Source organism: Saccostrea cucullata, unplaced genomic scaffold (assembly GCF_032062105.1).
Source record: "Saccostrea cucullata isolate Sc308-1 unplaced genomic scaffold, CSIRO_AGI_Scuc_v1 ctg2940, whole genome shotgun sequence".
Lineage (NCBI taxonomy): Eukaryota > Metazoa > Mollusca > Bivalvia > Ostreida > Ostreidae > Saccostrea > Saccostrea cuccullata.
Window position 1 is genome coordinate 35980 of NW_026933644.1, and position 16542 is coordinate 52521.

General features: G+C 34.9%; 1 protein-coding gene across 1 annotated transcript in view; it reads right to left on the reverse strand.

Annotated features, from left to right (window-relative positions):
- The window catches only part of LOC134238785 (uncharacterized), a gene marked incomplete at its 5' end in the record, with an annotated part of 13078 nt that extends 2619 nt beyond the window's left edge, over positions 1 to 10459 (reverse strand). Inside the window, one exon of the mRNA XM_062720901.1 lies at positions 9932 to 10459. Coding sequence (XP_062576885.1) covers positions 9932 to 10459 — 528 coding nt within the window. The remainder of the gene's footprint in view (positions 1 to 9931) is intronic.
- Positions 10460 to 16542: the final 6083 nt, after the last annotated feature.

Sequence of the window (16542 nt, forward strand, 5' to 3'; positions counted from 1 at the left end):
TAACGTCCTTCTCCAGAATTTTCACTCAAATTGACACGTAACCGTATGTCGGTGAAGGGCTTCAAATTTTGATCTTTACTTGGCACTCAGGACCATTGAGCAGTGAATGAGTTTTATCGTGCCAAAGCCTGCCTCGGTTTTTTAAAAGTCTCATCTGAAGGACCCTCTTTAACTTTGACAAATCAGTTATGTAGTGTATATTTAAAGCTGACATGAATTCTTAAAAACGCAACATTTTCATCAATGTACGACTTGTTTCATACCAACGATAGCCGTATTCCGCCATATTTCTCTCAGATACCTTGTCTCATTGAAACGATGTATACCCCAATGCGCTCGTTACACTTGAATGATTTTTTGGTTTGGATATCGACTTGTGCACATCTCCGATGGTAAAGCATACATGAGAACACATAAGTAAATCAAGACAGTTCAAAACCACAATAAACAAAATAATCATATTTCTGAATAATTATTGATTTGAATCAAAAGAAAAAATGCAAGTTTAGTGAGAAATTTAGATGCACGAGTACGTATTTTACAGTGCGCCAATTTATGCAGAAAAAAATTGAAATAAAAAGCAGTAAAATCTGCAACACATTTTGAAATTATTATCATTTGAATGGCGCAAAACAACCAACGTCTTTGATTTGCAGACCCTATGCAATTTGTGCATATCGAGAAAACGCCTCGAACGCTGTAAACATACCCATACCTGGTAATAAGGTTACTGCATCGGTTCGAAGATGTGCACAAGTCAAGTAATATACACCCTGAATTCCATTTATTGAAATATGCATCACAAAAAAGAAATAAACTCCGTAAAAGCTCAATAGTAAACACACTGTCATTACTCCGTACAGACAAGCACGTCGATACACCTAGTCCGTGCTAATCAGATTTTGGTCAGGAAAAATATCACAAGTGGAAAGAGAAGTTATTTGTTATTTTCGCAGCTGAAAGGGGGGGGGGGTTATAACTGCTGTTCATAAGCTATAATTGTGAATTGTCTATCTACATGTAGTTCTTATATACATTTATATACAAAGTCATGTATATAGTCTGCAGTTGGTTTGCGTCGCAAAATTCATTTGTCAATTATAACTGATAATTGTAGTACTAATCTCAAATCTAGTAATTTGATGTACGGCAATTATTTACTTCAAATCTTAAAAGCAATTAACCAGAATATTTTTTTATGTGTACATAGATCTATACGTTCTTTAACACACAAACACACGAAGAAATGCCATCCCCTGTTCAGATTGACATTTAGGCATTTGATTTTTTAGGCGGAGGGGGGGGGGGGTGAAAAATAATTAACATGACCCTTATCTAAATATTCTTGGAAGACGGACATCTCTGCCGAATTCAATTTTGAAAATTTTATTTTAAATGTGTCACTCCGACCACAATGTATGTGCATTTTGAAGTAATGTATAAATGTTTTATAATTATGGTGTTAAAGAGAGGCTTTCGAGATTTTAATATCCCTGCCTGATAGTCTAGCTACTTATTTTTTATATATTTAAAAATAATTTCTGTAGGAGTATTTGGGAGATAATTCTAAAAGCTAAGGTAGGGAGTCTTGATACTGGTTGAATACGGATTATTTTTATTTACTAATAGTATATTGAACTAACTCTCTCTCTCTCTTTCTCTCTCTCCCTCTCTCTCTCACTCTGTAACCATCTCTCAGGGCAATAATAGGTATAAGATCCTGCGCACTTTGTGCTGTCCATTTATTAAGCCTTAGGACAGATCAAGGGCTTTTTTTTCAGGCGGGATGTCGAAACTTCATAAATTGAAAAATAATTTTAATTTGGACGAGAAGTTAATCCGAACGGACAAATTGAAAGAGAAACTAGAGGTATTGTGAGCAATGAGCTCACTAAATGATACCCTCGACGCCCATATGGTTATAATGGCAAAGTACATATTTTGCTGTTGTCGCTAAACCCAAAATACGTGTCTGATCAAAATGTAAAATAGGCGGTCCACAATGGTAATATGTAATATACCTATAAGATTCTGTGAAAGTTTTATGTAATTTCATTAAGTGGTATAAGAGGATTTGCGGATAGGAGAGTGCAAAGAAATTTTTTTATACAAAAAATCTGACAAGTTTAAAAAATAAAATGGGGGGGGGGGTGTCCTTTTCCTAAACACAAATATTCTATTTTGTGTGGGGGAAAGGGGGTTAGGTGGGTTCGAACTTCAGCAACAAAATTTTTCTCCAAACACCAACACTTTCCTCTTTTTTAACTTATTCTGCGAATTGTCTGTTAAAAGCTGGGGGGGATAAACCTACGCAGCAATATTCAATGTCTATACTAAGTATATATTTGTAACCCCCCCCCCCCCCCCCCCCCGTTTCCGACACTTAAATTCTGAACCTGGACAACGACAAGAGAATTTACAAAAAGCTAATTGTAGGTAGAATGTGGAATTCTCACGGGGGGGGGGGTGTTCCTATCTCTTTTTATCTGCTTTTTCTAGTAATCATTAATTATTTATATCTAGAAATTTAATTCACATTAAATTCTATTTTCATTGTCATTGTACCACAGAATCAAACTCGTTTATTATAACCCTTGCAACAAGTTGCGTGAGGTATAATGTTTTGGACCCATCAGTCGGCCCATTTTTTTTTTTTTTGGTTAGCGCAACTTCTTATAAACTAATGCACAGAGTTTTGTTGAACTATTCTGATATTCAGAGGAGTCAATGTTTCTGTATTTGAATATCACGAGGGAATTCTGAAATCTTTATTTTTTCGGGAATGCCCGCACTTTTACATTTAGATTTTGGACATATCTTGAATATAAAAATGAGCAGTTTGTCAGCACAATTCCTCATAAACCGGTGCATACAATTTCGTCAAACTTTGCGGATAATTAGGAAACAATATGTATTGATGTGCATTTAACAAGGAAATTACGATTCCTTTATTTTTTCTGAGAATTTCAGCACTTCGACTTATGTGGGACCGTGGGGTATGTGAATTTGCTCACTTTTTCTTTCATTGAGCATAGAATAGCTTTAAATCAAATTATATTAGGTCTAATAAAGCCAATATACAGTATTTATTTGATCATAAAAGAATTCCGATCTGTTTCAGACGTTTTTCTTAAAATATTTTTATGAGAGTGTTATGCATGTTTTATCCCCCCCCCTTTCCCAGGAAAATGTCTTCATATCTTAAAAAGGTGAATGATTCGTAATAATGCATACTTAATTATAAATTTGATGAAGTTAAACCATTTTTTTTTAAATTTTATTTACACCATTTACAGACAAGAGTATTGTTTATTCTTGAAAAAAATAATTATTTGCATTTTTTCAGTCAACCCCACGGCGCTTTCAACTTTTGATATTTTCCCTGACCAAATAAATTGATCAGCATGGGCCACGTGTGTCCAAGCAGTTCTTTACTGTTGAGTTAGCAATGGATTACATGATTTATGAGATGCATTTTTCAATAAAAGTAAAATAGGATAATTCTTGCGACATGTGCACATCCCTGTAACGATAGCAGTCTTCAGGTAAATATTTCTATCACTGCGTTTGACGCGTTTTCTCGACTGACATGCATGGAAGTTTTGCTCTACTTGAATATTTTCCGTGTAAGTGTATTTTCTGTATTGCAGCAAATGCAATCAAAATAATTTAATTCTCGGTATAGTTCTAGTTTTTGTTGAATTTTTACTTTTCACATGTATATTGGTCAGTTTATGGACTTTTTAAAACTTTGCTATCGGAGATGTGCACATGTCGACAGCAAGGATAGAAAATCACTCAAGTGAAACAGTTCTAAAAGGCTATATATAGCAGGTACAAGTGGCCAAAAAATGTTCGATTTAATATGGCGGAAACGAGGAAATATGGCGGACAAAGGCGTACAGGAATGTAGTAAGTCGTACAAAGATGGAAACTGGTGCCTTTTTAAGAGTTCATGTCAGCTTTAAATATGCAGTTCTCCTGTTCTTTATTTATGCATGCTTTCAGTTTCAGGAAGTATGTATAAGCATCACATCCGAAAGAATAAAGAGAGATTTTACCGCGAATATTAGTATATGAATTACGATTAACAGGAACAAATCTTAAAAATCAAATAATTGCATTAAACATGCTCTTATTTTTTATTTCTGTTAAGAGGGATTACAGACAACTTCCGGTAATGGGGTGAACATTCAACATTTAAATAAGTGATTTAGCAAAGTAAAAGATGTCTTCACTATTTTGGGGTATAAAGTTATATCCCGTTTATAATCTTCACAAGGTGTTATATTTCTTATGATTGGGTGTATATTTCAAAAACATTTTATTATTAGTTATTTATTTTATTAGGTGAGTGATCAGACAAATGAAAGATCCAGTTTCAAAATGTTTATGCAGTTGAAAAGAATTCACCAAGGTGTACCAGAATTTCAAAGTGATAAATATCTTGAATTAATTTCCTTCAAAATGAGCTAAACACTTAGTTGATGGATGGAAAGACGAATGAATGGAGATCGACGATCGGAAGACGGACAAGACACGCCAATCAAATTATCTTAAACAATTTTCAGTGCAAGAAAATAATGTCAAGATTTCTTTAATTTATCCATCCCTTGAAATATTTGTTTGTCCATCCATTGTGGTGTAGGGATTAATTATAAGAAATATTACATCATTGATAGATTTGCTATTCTTTTTTTATAAAACTGGTTGTGTTATACCTTGTCAAATTTTTATCAAATTAATCAATATCAGATTAGTCTTCACAGCTTATTCAATGCCAAATAAATTTTGAAAAAAAGACTGGCCATCATATGATATATGCTATAAACTGACAAACAGTTCTGTGTAATTCCCAAAGGATATAGATACATGTAAGACTGCTTGGTTAGAGATGCTCTATAGAAATGATTGAGAGAGCTAGTCTTTCTACAATTATCTTTGACTCCGAAGAGATAAATTGAACTACACTTTCAATGCTAAAATGTTTTTAAAACATAAAATATCCAATGATTTTATTTTCTTTAGGTCAAAGCGACCTACTTTTTGTGTAAGACATACCCAAGATGTATCAGCTGACAAAGATTGATACCTCTAGGTCTAAAAGTATTAATTTTATGAGTCGGACATGGAAAAAGCTTACAGACAAATGAAGAGAGACAGACGGACAAGAAATCTTTAACATAATGAGTCACGTCAAAAGACGTGTATAAAAAGTAAAAACAGAAAAAACAAAAAAAGATATGGGCCTTATGGGTCACCTGAGCATCATGCAAAAACATTTCATTGATTTTTTTTTTATTATGTTTTAAGCCAGGTGATATGGGATTCAACATTTTGAAAGAGGTATCATTGATCATCATTACTATACCCATAGGCAGAGTTGGGGAACAAAAATGCATTTTAACTTATCAATAATAATCAACAGAAATCAGGAGTGCCCCTGCCTTACATGAACCCCTGACCTTTATGCTTCGATCCACACATTGCACAATTTTTGAAAAGGCACCCTTGCCTTTGGAAAAAAAAAATCATTATACCAAGGAGCAGATTTCAAACAATTCATTCATTTTCAGTATATAAGTACAGCCCCCTCTTTGGTACCCCTGGACCTGGGGCCTTGAAATTTACAATTCTGGAAGATTAGGGCCCTTGCTTCTCATAACTATATAGGTACAGTGTAGTTCATCTGCTTAATACACAGGAAGAGAAGATTGATTGATTGATTGATTGATTGTATATTGTTTAACGTCCCTCTTGAAAATTTTTCACTCATATGGAGACGTCACCGATGCCGGTGAAGGGCTTCAAATTTAGACCTATACTCGGCACTCAGGGTCATTGAGCAGTGAGGGTTCTTAATCGTGCCAACCCCTACCGTGACACGGGACCTACGTTTTTAAGGCAGGTCCACACTTTTACGGATCCGGTTTTAATTTTACACACCAATATCAATTTTAATTATCCTTATCTTTTGAAAATAAAATCTCTTTGGATGATTAAAAATAATTTGGCAAGTATATATTTGTTTATTATAGTGTCATTGAGCACAAAAAACATTTAATGTACATTATTTATATAGGAATAACCACTTTGCACTCTGTCCATATGATCTATATGTAATTTAGAACATGCACAAACAGAGAATTCTTTATTGCCTTTATGGACCTAAAGCTTTTTATTTTTTTTTAACAAATTAACTTGAGATCTATTTATCTTTAATTTTTAGCCTATTTGACCATTTTACATTTACTTTTTAATACGTTTTGCGAAGAATGATTGAAAAAATAGATATTCCAAAAATGGGGGTATAGGTGTTCAAAAGGCTGTTTTGTAAAAATTTTCTGGTCAACAATAATAAAGTATGTTTTTTTGCTAACCTAGGATATAATTCGAAATAATTGTGAAGAAAAAATAGCATATAAACATATAAAATTTTGAGAAATATTTAAAATAAAGATATTTTGAGCCTTTTCTCTGAGAGATTTTGACTGAATCAACATCAGTTTTTTAGTGTTTTCAAATAGAAATTTCAAATTTTTTTCTTGAAAAATAAATATTTATGATTTTCACACGTTTTAACAATAATTGGATGCGATTTGGTACATAGCTTAATAAAATATGATGTTACACTTCTATATGTTGAATTTTTGCTGTTGCATTTTTAGAGGTATATACTCCGAGACATGTTGCATGAAAATTAACCTGCAAAGATATGCTTTTTATGGGTGTTTTGGTTAGATTATGACTTATTCAAGATTTTCAAATAAAAAAATAAAGAGTTTGACAGAAAATTCTGAAAGTACGGACCTACCTTAAGGTCATATCCGAAAGACCCGTGACTTTAACTTCTAGTGCCGAGCGCTTGGCGAAGGAACAGTCACTACCTTTGTTTACGTCTTAGGTATAACGCGGCGCCGCGATCGAGAATCGAACCCGGGCCTCCCAATCACGAAGCGAACGCTCATGAAGAGAAGAAGATTTTCAATATATAACCATTAGAGATCCGCCCTAACACCAGAACCTCTGACCCTGGGGGCATTAAATTAACAATTTTGGTAGAAGCACTCTTGCTAATCATAACTATACACTTAGTTTATTTGATACCCAGGAGCAGAGAAGAAGGTTTTCAAAGAATTTGAGCATTTTCACTATTTAATCTTTAAAACCCCACCCAAACCCCAGAGCCCTGGGGCCATAATTTTGGTAGAAGCACCCTTGCTGATCATAAGCATGCACTTAGTTAGTTTATTTAATACCCAGGAGCATAAAAGAAGATTTTAAATAACAAGAGGCCCCTGGGCCTTATAGGTCACCTGAGCATTCTGCAACAACTTTCCAGTTTCGAATTTGATTCATGTTTTAAGCCAGATGCTATATGGCATTCACAATTTTGAAAGTGGCACCATTGATCATCATAACAATACACTGAAGTTGCTTAGCTTGGTTTATTGATTTAAATATGCCCAATAATAAGTTCATAGGATCTTCATGAACATTTCATGTATAAAATTCATGAAAAATTCAAGGAAATCCATGAATTATTCATGATCACCTCGCAGGGGTACTGAATACCCATACCCAAGGTAGGGGAACAAAAATGCATTCCAACTAATCAGTAATATTCAGCAATAATCAGTAGTGCCCCTAACACTGTGAAATAAACCCCTGACCCTAGGTCCACACATTGCACAAATTTTAAAAAGGCACCCTTAAAATTGCCTATCAAAAAATAAATAAATGCTTTATAAATACAAAGGAGCAGATTTCAAACAATTAATTCATTATTATATGAGTAGAGCTCCACTCCACCCCTGACCCTGGGGCCTTGAAATTCAAAATTCTGCAAGATTAGGGCCCTTGCTCATCATAACTATTTAGGTAGTTTATCTTCTTCATACCCAGAGACAGAGAAGAAAATTTTCAAAGATTTAATGTATATTCACTATATAATCAACAGAGCCCACAACCCCCCCCCCCTCCCCACACACACACCAGAACCCCTGACCCTGGGACAATCAAATTCACAATTTTGGTTAAAGCACTCTTGCTCATCATAACTGTGTACCTTATAGTTAGTTTATTTAATACCAAGGAGCAGAGAAGAAGATTTTCAAAGAATTCATGAATTTTTACTCTATAATCAATGGAGCCTCACCCTAACACCAGAACCCCTGACCCTGGGACCATAAAATTCAATTTTAGTAAAAGCACTCTTGCTCATCTTAACTATGCACTTCGTTAGTTTATTTAATGACTAGGAGCAGAGAAGAAGATTTTCAAAGAATTCAAGTATTTTTACAATATAATCTATATAGCACCCCCCCCCCCCTCACAAGAGAAGCTTTGACCCAGGGACCATAAAATTCACAATTTTGGTAGAGGCACTCTTGCTTATCATAACTATATGCACTTAGTTAGTTTATCTAATACCTAGGAGCATAGAAAAAGATTTTCAAAGAATTCGAGTATTTTTACTATATAATCAATAGAGCCCCCCCCCCACCCCCCACCCAACACCAGAACTCTTGACCCTGGGGCCATAAAATTCACAATTTTGGTAGAGGCACTCATGCTTATCATAACTATGCGCTTAGTTACTTTATTTGATATCTAGGAGCAGAGAAGAAGATTTTCAAAGAATTCATGTATTTTTACTATAAAATCTATAAAGCCCCCCCCCTTACCAGAACCCCTGACCCTGGGGCCATAAAATTCACAATTTTGATAGAAGCACTCTTGCTCATCATAACTATGCACTTAGTTAGTTTATTTAATATCCAGGGGCAGAGAAGAAGATTTTCAAAGAAATCATGTATTTTCAATGTACTATATAATCAATAGAGCCCCGCCCAAACACCAGAACCCCTGACCCTGGGGCCATAAAATTCACAATTTTGGTAGAAGCACTCTTGCTCATCATAACTAACTACTTAGTTGGTTTATTTAATACCCAGGAGCAGAGAAGAAGATTTTCAAAGAAATAATGCATTTTCACTACCTACTTATTTAGCCCTGCCCTAGCACTAGAACCCCTGACCCCAGGGCCATGAATTTCACAATTTTGATAGAGGACTCAATGCTGATTACAATCATGCAAACAGTTTGACTGCTTGATGTCCAGGAGTAAAGAAGAAGATTTTTAAAGATTGCATTAATTTTAGTGGTTTTGGCCCCACCCCTCAGGCCCCAGGGGGGCAGGGATCATGAAATTCACAATTTTTGTTCCTCTTCACCCATAGATGCTTTGTGCCAAATTTGGTTGAAATTGGTTCAGTGGGTGCAGAGAAGAAGCTGAAAATGATCAAAAGTTTTTGAACGACGTACGACGTACGACGTACGACGAACGACGACGGACGAAAAGAGATAGCAATAGGTCACCTGAGTTTACTCAGGTGACCTAAAAATAATGCAATTTCACTATATACTTATTTACATGTAACTCCGCCCTAGCACTGGAACCATTGATCCCAGGGCCATGAATTTCAAAAATTTGGTCGAGTACTAAATGCTGATTACAATCATGCAAACAGTTTTACTGCTTGATGTCCAGGAGTAAAGAAGACAATTTTTTTAAGATTGATTATATTTTAGGGGATTTAATTTGACCCCAGCACTTAGGTCCCAGGGGGCAGGGATCATGAAATTCACAATTTTTCACCCATAGATGCTTTGTGCCAAATTATTTGAAATTGATTCAGTGGTTTCAGAGAAGAACCTGGAAATAATTAAATGTGTACGCACAACGCATGATGACGAACACGAAAACAGAGAGCGATGAGTCACCTGATTTTTTTAGGTGACCTTAAAATAGAGATTCTTGAGAAGTGCTCTATTTTCTGTAAAGTTGATGCAAACTGAACATCGCACGAATTTTAATTCCTTAACTTTTGACTAATTATCTCTTTATGCATTTGACTGAGAAGACTACCTTTGTATTTCCAAGTTGTAAAAACAGAACCCTTCTGTTCTTCTTCCTCGCCAATGACATCTTCTTCAAAGTTTTTTGTCATGTCCATTACCAATATGTAGAAAGCCGATGATCTCATGTAAATTTGGTGACATGCATAATATGCAAACTGTCCAGCAAAATCAATCATGCTGACACTAATCTCGTTCTCCTGTGCATCTAATATCTTCTTGATTATTTCCGGGGAAAGTGTTTCAGCAACTGTGTCTTTGGCTTTTGCTGTAGTACTGTGATCCTCTACCTTGACATCAGAGGTGAGGTTAATGCTGCTTTCTTCCGGCCCTATGTTTTCAGTATTCTCCTCAGATATATTGTTTGTGTCATGCAGTTTACAATTATTGCCTGTGTTGTCCTTTTCTTTTTGATCAGAAAGATCGCCTGTGTTGTCTTCTTCTATTCTATCAGCATCTTCATTATTATTGCCATTTTTCTTTGCAAGCAAAGATCTTGGAACTCTTACCAAGAATTTTCGTTCAAGATTCTCTGTAGCTAAAAAGAAATATAAGGATTATATAACGATATGGAGATAACGAACATAATTCAGTCTCAAAGTCCATAAAACAATACAAAAAAGAGCCGAGCAAACACGGACCCCAAACATTCAGAGGTGGGATCTAGTTCCATGAAGGGGTGAGCATCCCCTGCCAACGGGTCTCATACGCCGTGTGCTCTGTTACAACTCGAAATATAATAATAACGCGAAATGTAATAAACCTGGATTATTACATTTTGCGTTATTACATTTTGCGTCAAAATCAACGCAAAATGTAATAACGCAAAATGTTATAATACGATTATTAGATCTTTAAATTTTGCGTTATTAAATTTTGCGTCGAGATCAACGCAAAATGTAACAAAATCCTTTTTCGTTGTTACATTTTGCGTTATTTTATTTTTGCACTGAAGACAACGCAAAATGTAATATACAATATGTAATTAAATGAAACAAAAATTTTTTTTACTGCGTTTAACAAAAAAAAACATAAAATTGATCCAAATATATACATGTAACCAACATGTGAAACATGCTGTTAAAATATTTACAACTAAAACAATGAGACCAACGGAAGGGCTTTTACGGGCACTGTACTTAATTATAGAGAATTAACTTATCTTTGATTGGCATATTTTTGATAGTCTTTTTTAAATTTCTAACCAATAACACATACTGTACTCGTACAGGGAAATTTTCGCCCCCGTTTTATTTTCGCCCCTTTCGCCCTACGATCTTTTGGGCGAATTTAAAACGGGGCGATTTCAAAGAATACAGTAAAATTTCTTAAACAAAACCACGATTGGACAAATTAAAACGGGGCAAAATTGTTTGCAAGTGTGAAAGGGTGAAAATAACCCTGTATACAGTAGTTAACTACCGAAGATTGACTATTGCCATTTTGTTCATTAAAAGCTCTTGATATGCATTTTCGGCACGTATACCTAACAAATGAAAAGAAGTGTATGTGTGTGTCAAGCGAGGGGGGCAGGGAAAGGATGGGGTGTTTACTTCGTATGTTTATTATGGCATTATTGTGGACATGCAGAAACAATCCATTTTATTACAGGATGGAAAGAAAGAGAGAGATAGCATTTTGTTTTTGCTTGTCTGCAATGCTGTAAATTTGCTTAGAACAGTATGGTATCATTATTGTCAATAAACCCCTTCCTGCTATACATTTACACCTTCCAGTACAAATGAAAAAAGTTTTTTTAGATTCATTGCATTTGTCTATAAAAGAAAGCAAAAGAACACTGGTCAATACCCCCAACAACCCTGCCCACAAATCCACGTTTCTAATTTGCAACACCTACATGTATAATTTGAACACATTTCTTCAACTGATTTTAAACACAAGTAGCTAATTCAATAAATCAATATATTATAAAATTTATTATATATATATAATTGTAAGAAATTGCGTATATTTTTTTCATTTTGTTATATTTTCTTTTCATCGACCACTACACTATTAAAAAATTGTATTCAATTTGACTGACGAAAAAATTGTGTTATTACATTTTGCGTTCCTGCCTTTTGCTTAATCTCGACGCAAAATGTAACAACGCAAACTGTAATAATCCCAAATTCGTATTATTACATTTTACGCTATTACATTTTGTGTTGATCTCGACGCAAAATGTAATAACGCGAAATGTAATAATCCTCAAAAGCGTGTTGTTATATTTTGCGTTATTACATTCTGCGTTGATTTCAACGCAAAATGTAATAACGCAAAATGTTATTAATCAGGGTTATTACATTTTGCGTTGTAACAGTGCTCGTTGTCATGATCAGGAAATAACGAGAAAAAAATCTGTCGTCCATACAGTGTATAATTAATGGACTAACAATTGCTATGAAAAACGTAAGTCAGCATTTGACTCTAGTCCATGATAAATTGTATTTGCTGACAAGGTCATTGTATCGACCATAGCAAGTACGAAATGATGATTTTAAACAAGACTGCTAATATTCTTGATTCATCAAGTTGTCAATAATTTACCTCATTCAAGAAATCGTTCCTACGTAGAGCATGCTCTTGGGAATCAAATCAACTGAGATATATATACTTCGTATGCAGGTGATGAAGTTATATTTCTATGTAAAACTTTGATTCCGTATTTTGGCCGCGCCCTACCCCGGGGTCATGATTTGAACAATTTAGAATCTACACAACCCAAGCAATCTTCCACGTAAATTTCAGCTTTCCTGGTCTACTGGTTCGTGGGAATAATTTAAAGACTTCACTCTACTTTTGTCTTTTCTTGATTATCTCCTCTTGTGAAGGGACTTGGTCCTTTATTTTAACATTTTCAAACTTCAATTCAAACCAAAAATGCTTTTTATCAAGTTTGGTTAAAATTGGCCCAGTGAGTAGGAGTCAAACATGTGAAAAGTTAACAAACAGACAGACTTACAGTTGGTTGGACAGACAGCGGACAAAATGTAATCAGATAAGAGGCCCAATTTGGCCACATCGCTCACCTGAGTTACTTGGGTGATGCAGTTCTTTACCAGATTTCCCCTCTTGCTATACCTATACAATCTAATATCTACACTACCCGAAGATGCTTCCACATAAGTTTCAGTTTCCAGGCCCAGTGGTTCTTGAGAAGAAGATTTTTAAAGATTTGTACTTTAATTTGTATTTCTATGTAAATTTTGGATTCCCTAATGTGCCCTAACCTACCCCTGGGCAGTTATGACTTTAACAATTAAATATCTACACTACCTAAGGATGCTTCCACATAAGTTTCAGCTTTCCTGGCCCTGTAGATCTTGAGAGGAATATCTTTAAAGATTAGTTCTATATACATGTATTTCTATGTAAAACTTGGATTCCCTATTGTGGTCCCGCCCTACCTCCGGGGGTATCGTTTTTTGTTTGATTTTTATCCGACTATAAGTTTTCAAAATATTCGCAACTATTGTCGCCATCAATAAGACGCATGTCTTTTCACACATATCGAAGCGGTTTGATGATCAAGACTCAATTTCATTGTTTACTTTATATATTTCCCGTGCGAAAATTGATGGTTACATGAATGTTTTCTTGTTTCAATATTGTTAGAAATAAAGATTGGCATTATGATACATACATGGACTTGAAGTTCTTTCTTCTTTGGTGGCAAGCTTTTTCATTTGTTCCTGCTTAAAGAAAAAAAATCTTTTATAACTTTAATAAATTCAACAGGTTCACCTTGATTCAACAAATTCAGCAAATTCAAGATTCAAAAAAATGTTTCCTGACTTATATGTAGCAATAACATTTCATTTGAATATATTATAAAAAATATAATTTTTTTTTTCTGGAAGTTATTGAAAGAGTAAAGTAGTCTGGCAAAACTAGATATCATTGAGATGGTGTCAATCCCAAGGGCCCCGCTTATATCAATGAACATGAAAATGTAAGGCAGCTGAGAAGAGTTTATTTTTGAGTCTAAAGGGGACAAAAAGTAACTTCTCTCTGAAAAAATAATAAAAACAAAATAACTTTTAAAAATGCCTTTAAAAATCGTTGCATATCCTCTATCAAAATATAGAATGACAATCATAATTGTTTAGTACTTTTAGTTAATTAATAAAATTTGAGGCTGGACTAAAGGGAAAGAAATTATACATAGAACAAAGATTTTCAACAGATAGGCTACACATGTATTTTTGATTTTGACCTAAAACTTCGTTCAAGGACATTGCACATCCATTGACAAATGACACTCTATGAGTGAAGTATGAGCCACATTAGACCAAGGGGAGAGAAGATAAGCCCTGCACAAGAATTTTTTTTATATAATTCTGTTTTGACCTTAACCTTAGACCTAGAAACACTGTTCAAGGTCTCTACAAACCCTTTACGTAAAGGCACTCTGTGGGTGAAGTATGAGCCAGATTGGACCAAGGAGAGAGAAGATATGCTCTGGACAAGAGATCTCGGACGGGCAGACGGACAGAAGGACGAATGGACAGCTAGAGGGTCCGACGGACAGACTGATCACTATAAGACGCCCACCGAGTAGGGCCCTGATGAAATGTAAACAAAAGGGCCATTGGCCACAATGCTCACCTGAGTCACTTTGGCCATGCTGTTCTTCACCAGATTTCCCCCTTGTAATATAGGATTATTGAACTTATATCGGTGAATATTGGCATAAGTTGGCCAGCCAATGAGTGCCAATATTCGCCGATATAAGTTCAACAACTCCTTTATTATATAGCTAAAACATTTCTACATAATTTTTATAAATAATTTCGACTATAAAAATGAATGATTTTTCAGTATTGGTATTCAAGTTAACGTCTGCCCTGTTAGCGTTCAATACCGTGTCTTTCCGATGACCCTACCAAGCGTTGTGATTTGCTTATTTAGGTTTTAATGGGTCTAATACATATTATTTTTAATAAATTATTTTATTTTAGTGTGAAAAATAAACACATCTTACTTAGATATCGATTCTTTTCCTTAATTTAGCCCTGAAAATTTGATCAGACGACTTTTTTGTTTACAACTGGGCGTTTAATATTGAACAGGTCGGAGAGGATTCTTGAAATCAGGTATTATCCTTGAAATTGCGTATAATACCCAATATTAGGGTATTGTTGAATCCACGAAATCGGGTGTTACGTGCAACTTTCTATAAAAATTAAAGAATAAAGCAACGGCGCATTATGCCAGTTACAATTACTTGTACATCAGTATCTTGTGGATTTATTTTTATTAAACCTTATTCATACAGTTGTCAAATAAGTTTAAAATCACACCACGAACACTGCTAGTGTAACAAAGAGGACACAATGGCGTTATTTGTTTTTCAATATAATTTCTAACAAGAGGCGTAGGGGTCATATCGCTTACCTGAGCAAATGGCTAGTAAAAAAACACATATCAGATCAGAACTGAAAGTTTACTGAGGGCAGGGAGGGGGGAGGGGGCTTGAATTTTAACCCCCAGGGTCCTTGATTTGAACAAACTAGAATCTACAATACCTGAGGATGATTCCCTATAAATATCACTAAGCATGGCTCGGAAGTACTTGAAAAAAAGATTTTGAAAGGTTTCCCTATATATTCCTATTTAAAACATTTATAAGCCATTTTGCCCCAACCTTCCCCAGGGGGTCATGATTTGAAGAAACTTGAATCTACACTACCTGAGTATGATTCCATATGAGTTTCATCTTTCCTGGCCCAGCGGTTCTTCAAAAGAAGATTTTAAAGATTTTTCCTATATATACCTATGTTAAACTTTGATCGGCCATTTTGGCACAACCCTACCCCCGGGGGTCATGATTTGAACAAATTTAATCTATACTACCTGAGGATGATTCCACATGAGTGTCATCTTTCCTCGCCCAGTGGTTCTTGCGAAGAAGGTTTTTAAAGATTTTTCCAATATATTCCTATGTAAAATTTTGATTGGTTATTTTGATCCAACCATACCCCCCGGGGTCATAATATGAACATTCTTGAATCTACACTACCTGAGAATGATTCCACATGAGTTTCATCTTTCCTGGCCAAGTGGTTCTTGAGAAGTAGATTTTTTTAAAATGCCGTTAATTTTTCTCTAATTCATAATTATCTCCCCTTGGAAAAGGGTGTGGCCCTTCATTTGAACAAATTTGAATCCCCTTTACCCAAGGATACTTTGTTGCAAGTTTGGTTGAAATTGGTCCAGTGGTTCTTCAGAAGAAGATAAAAATATGAAAGTTAACGACAAGGACGTCGACGACAACAACAGACAACGGGCAAATTTCGATCAGAAAAGCTCACTTGAGCCTTTAGCTCAGGTGAGCTAAAAAACAAATAACTGCATTTCGTTTGTCTTTATTATCCATTAAAGTATTCCATATACTTAATTTTCTAATTCGTGCACAATTCACAAAATGTGAAAGTTAAAAGATATTAAACAACTTATGCCGTGTTATGTATTTTTATTGATAAATGTATGGCGTCCCTTTCACGTGAAATATAAATTATTCCTAACAGTTAGAGAGTACAGTATTAGCGAGTCATAATTGTATATCTCTGCCATAAAAGAATACCAACATTATAATAAAGAAGAAAAATAAAATAA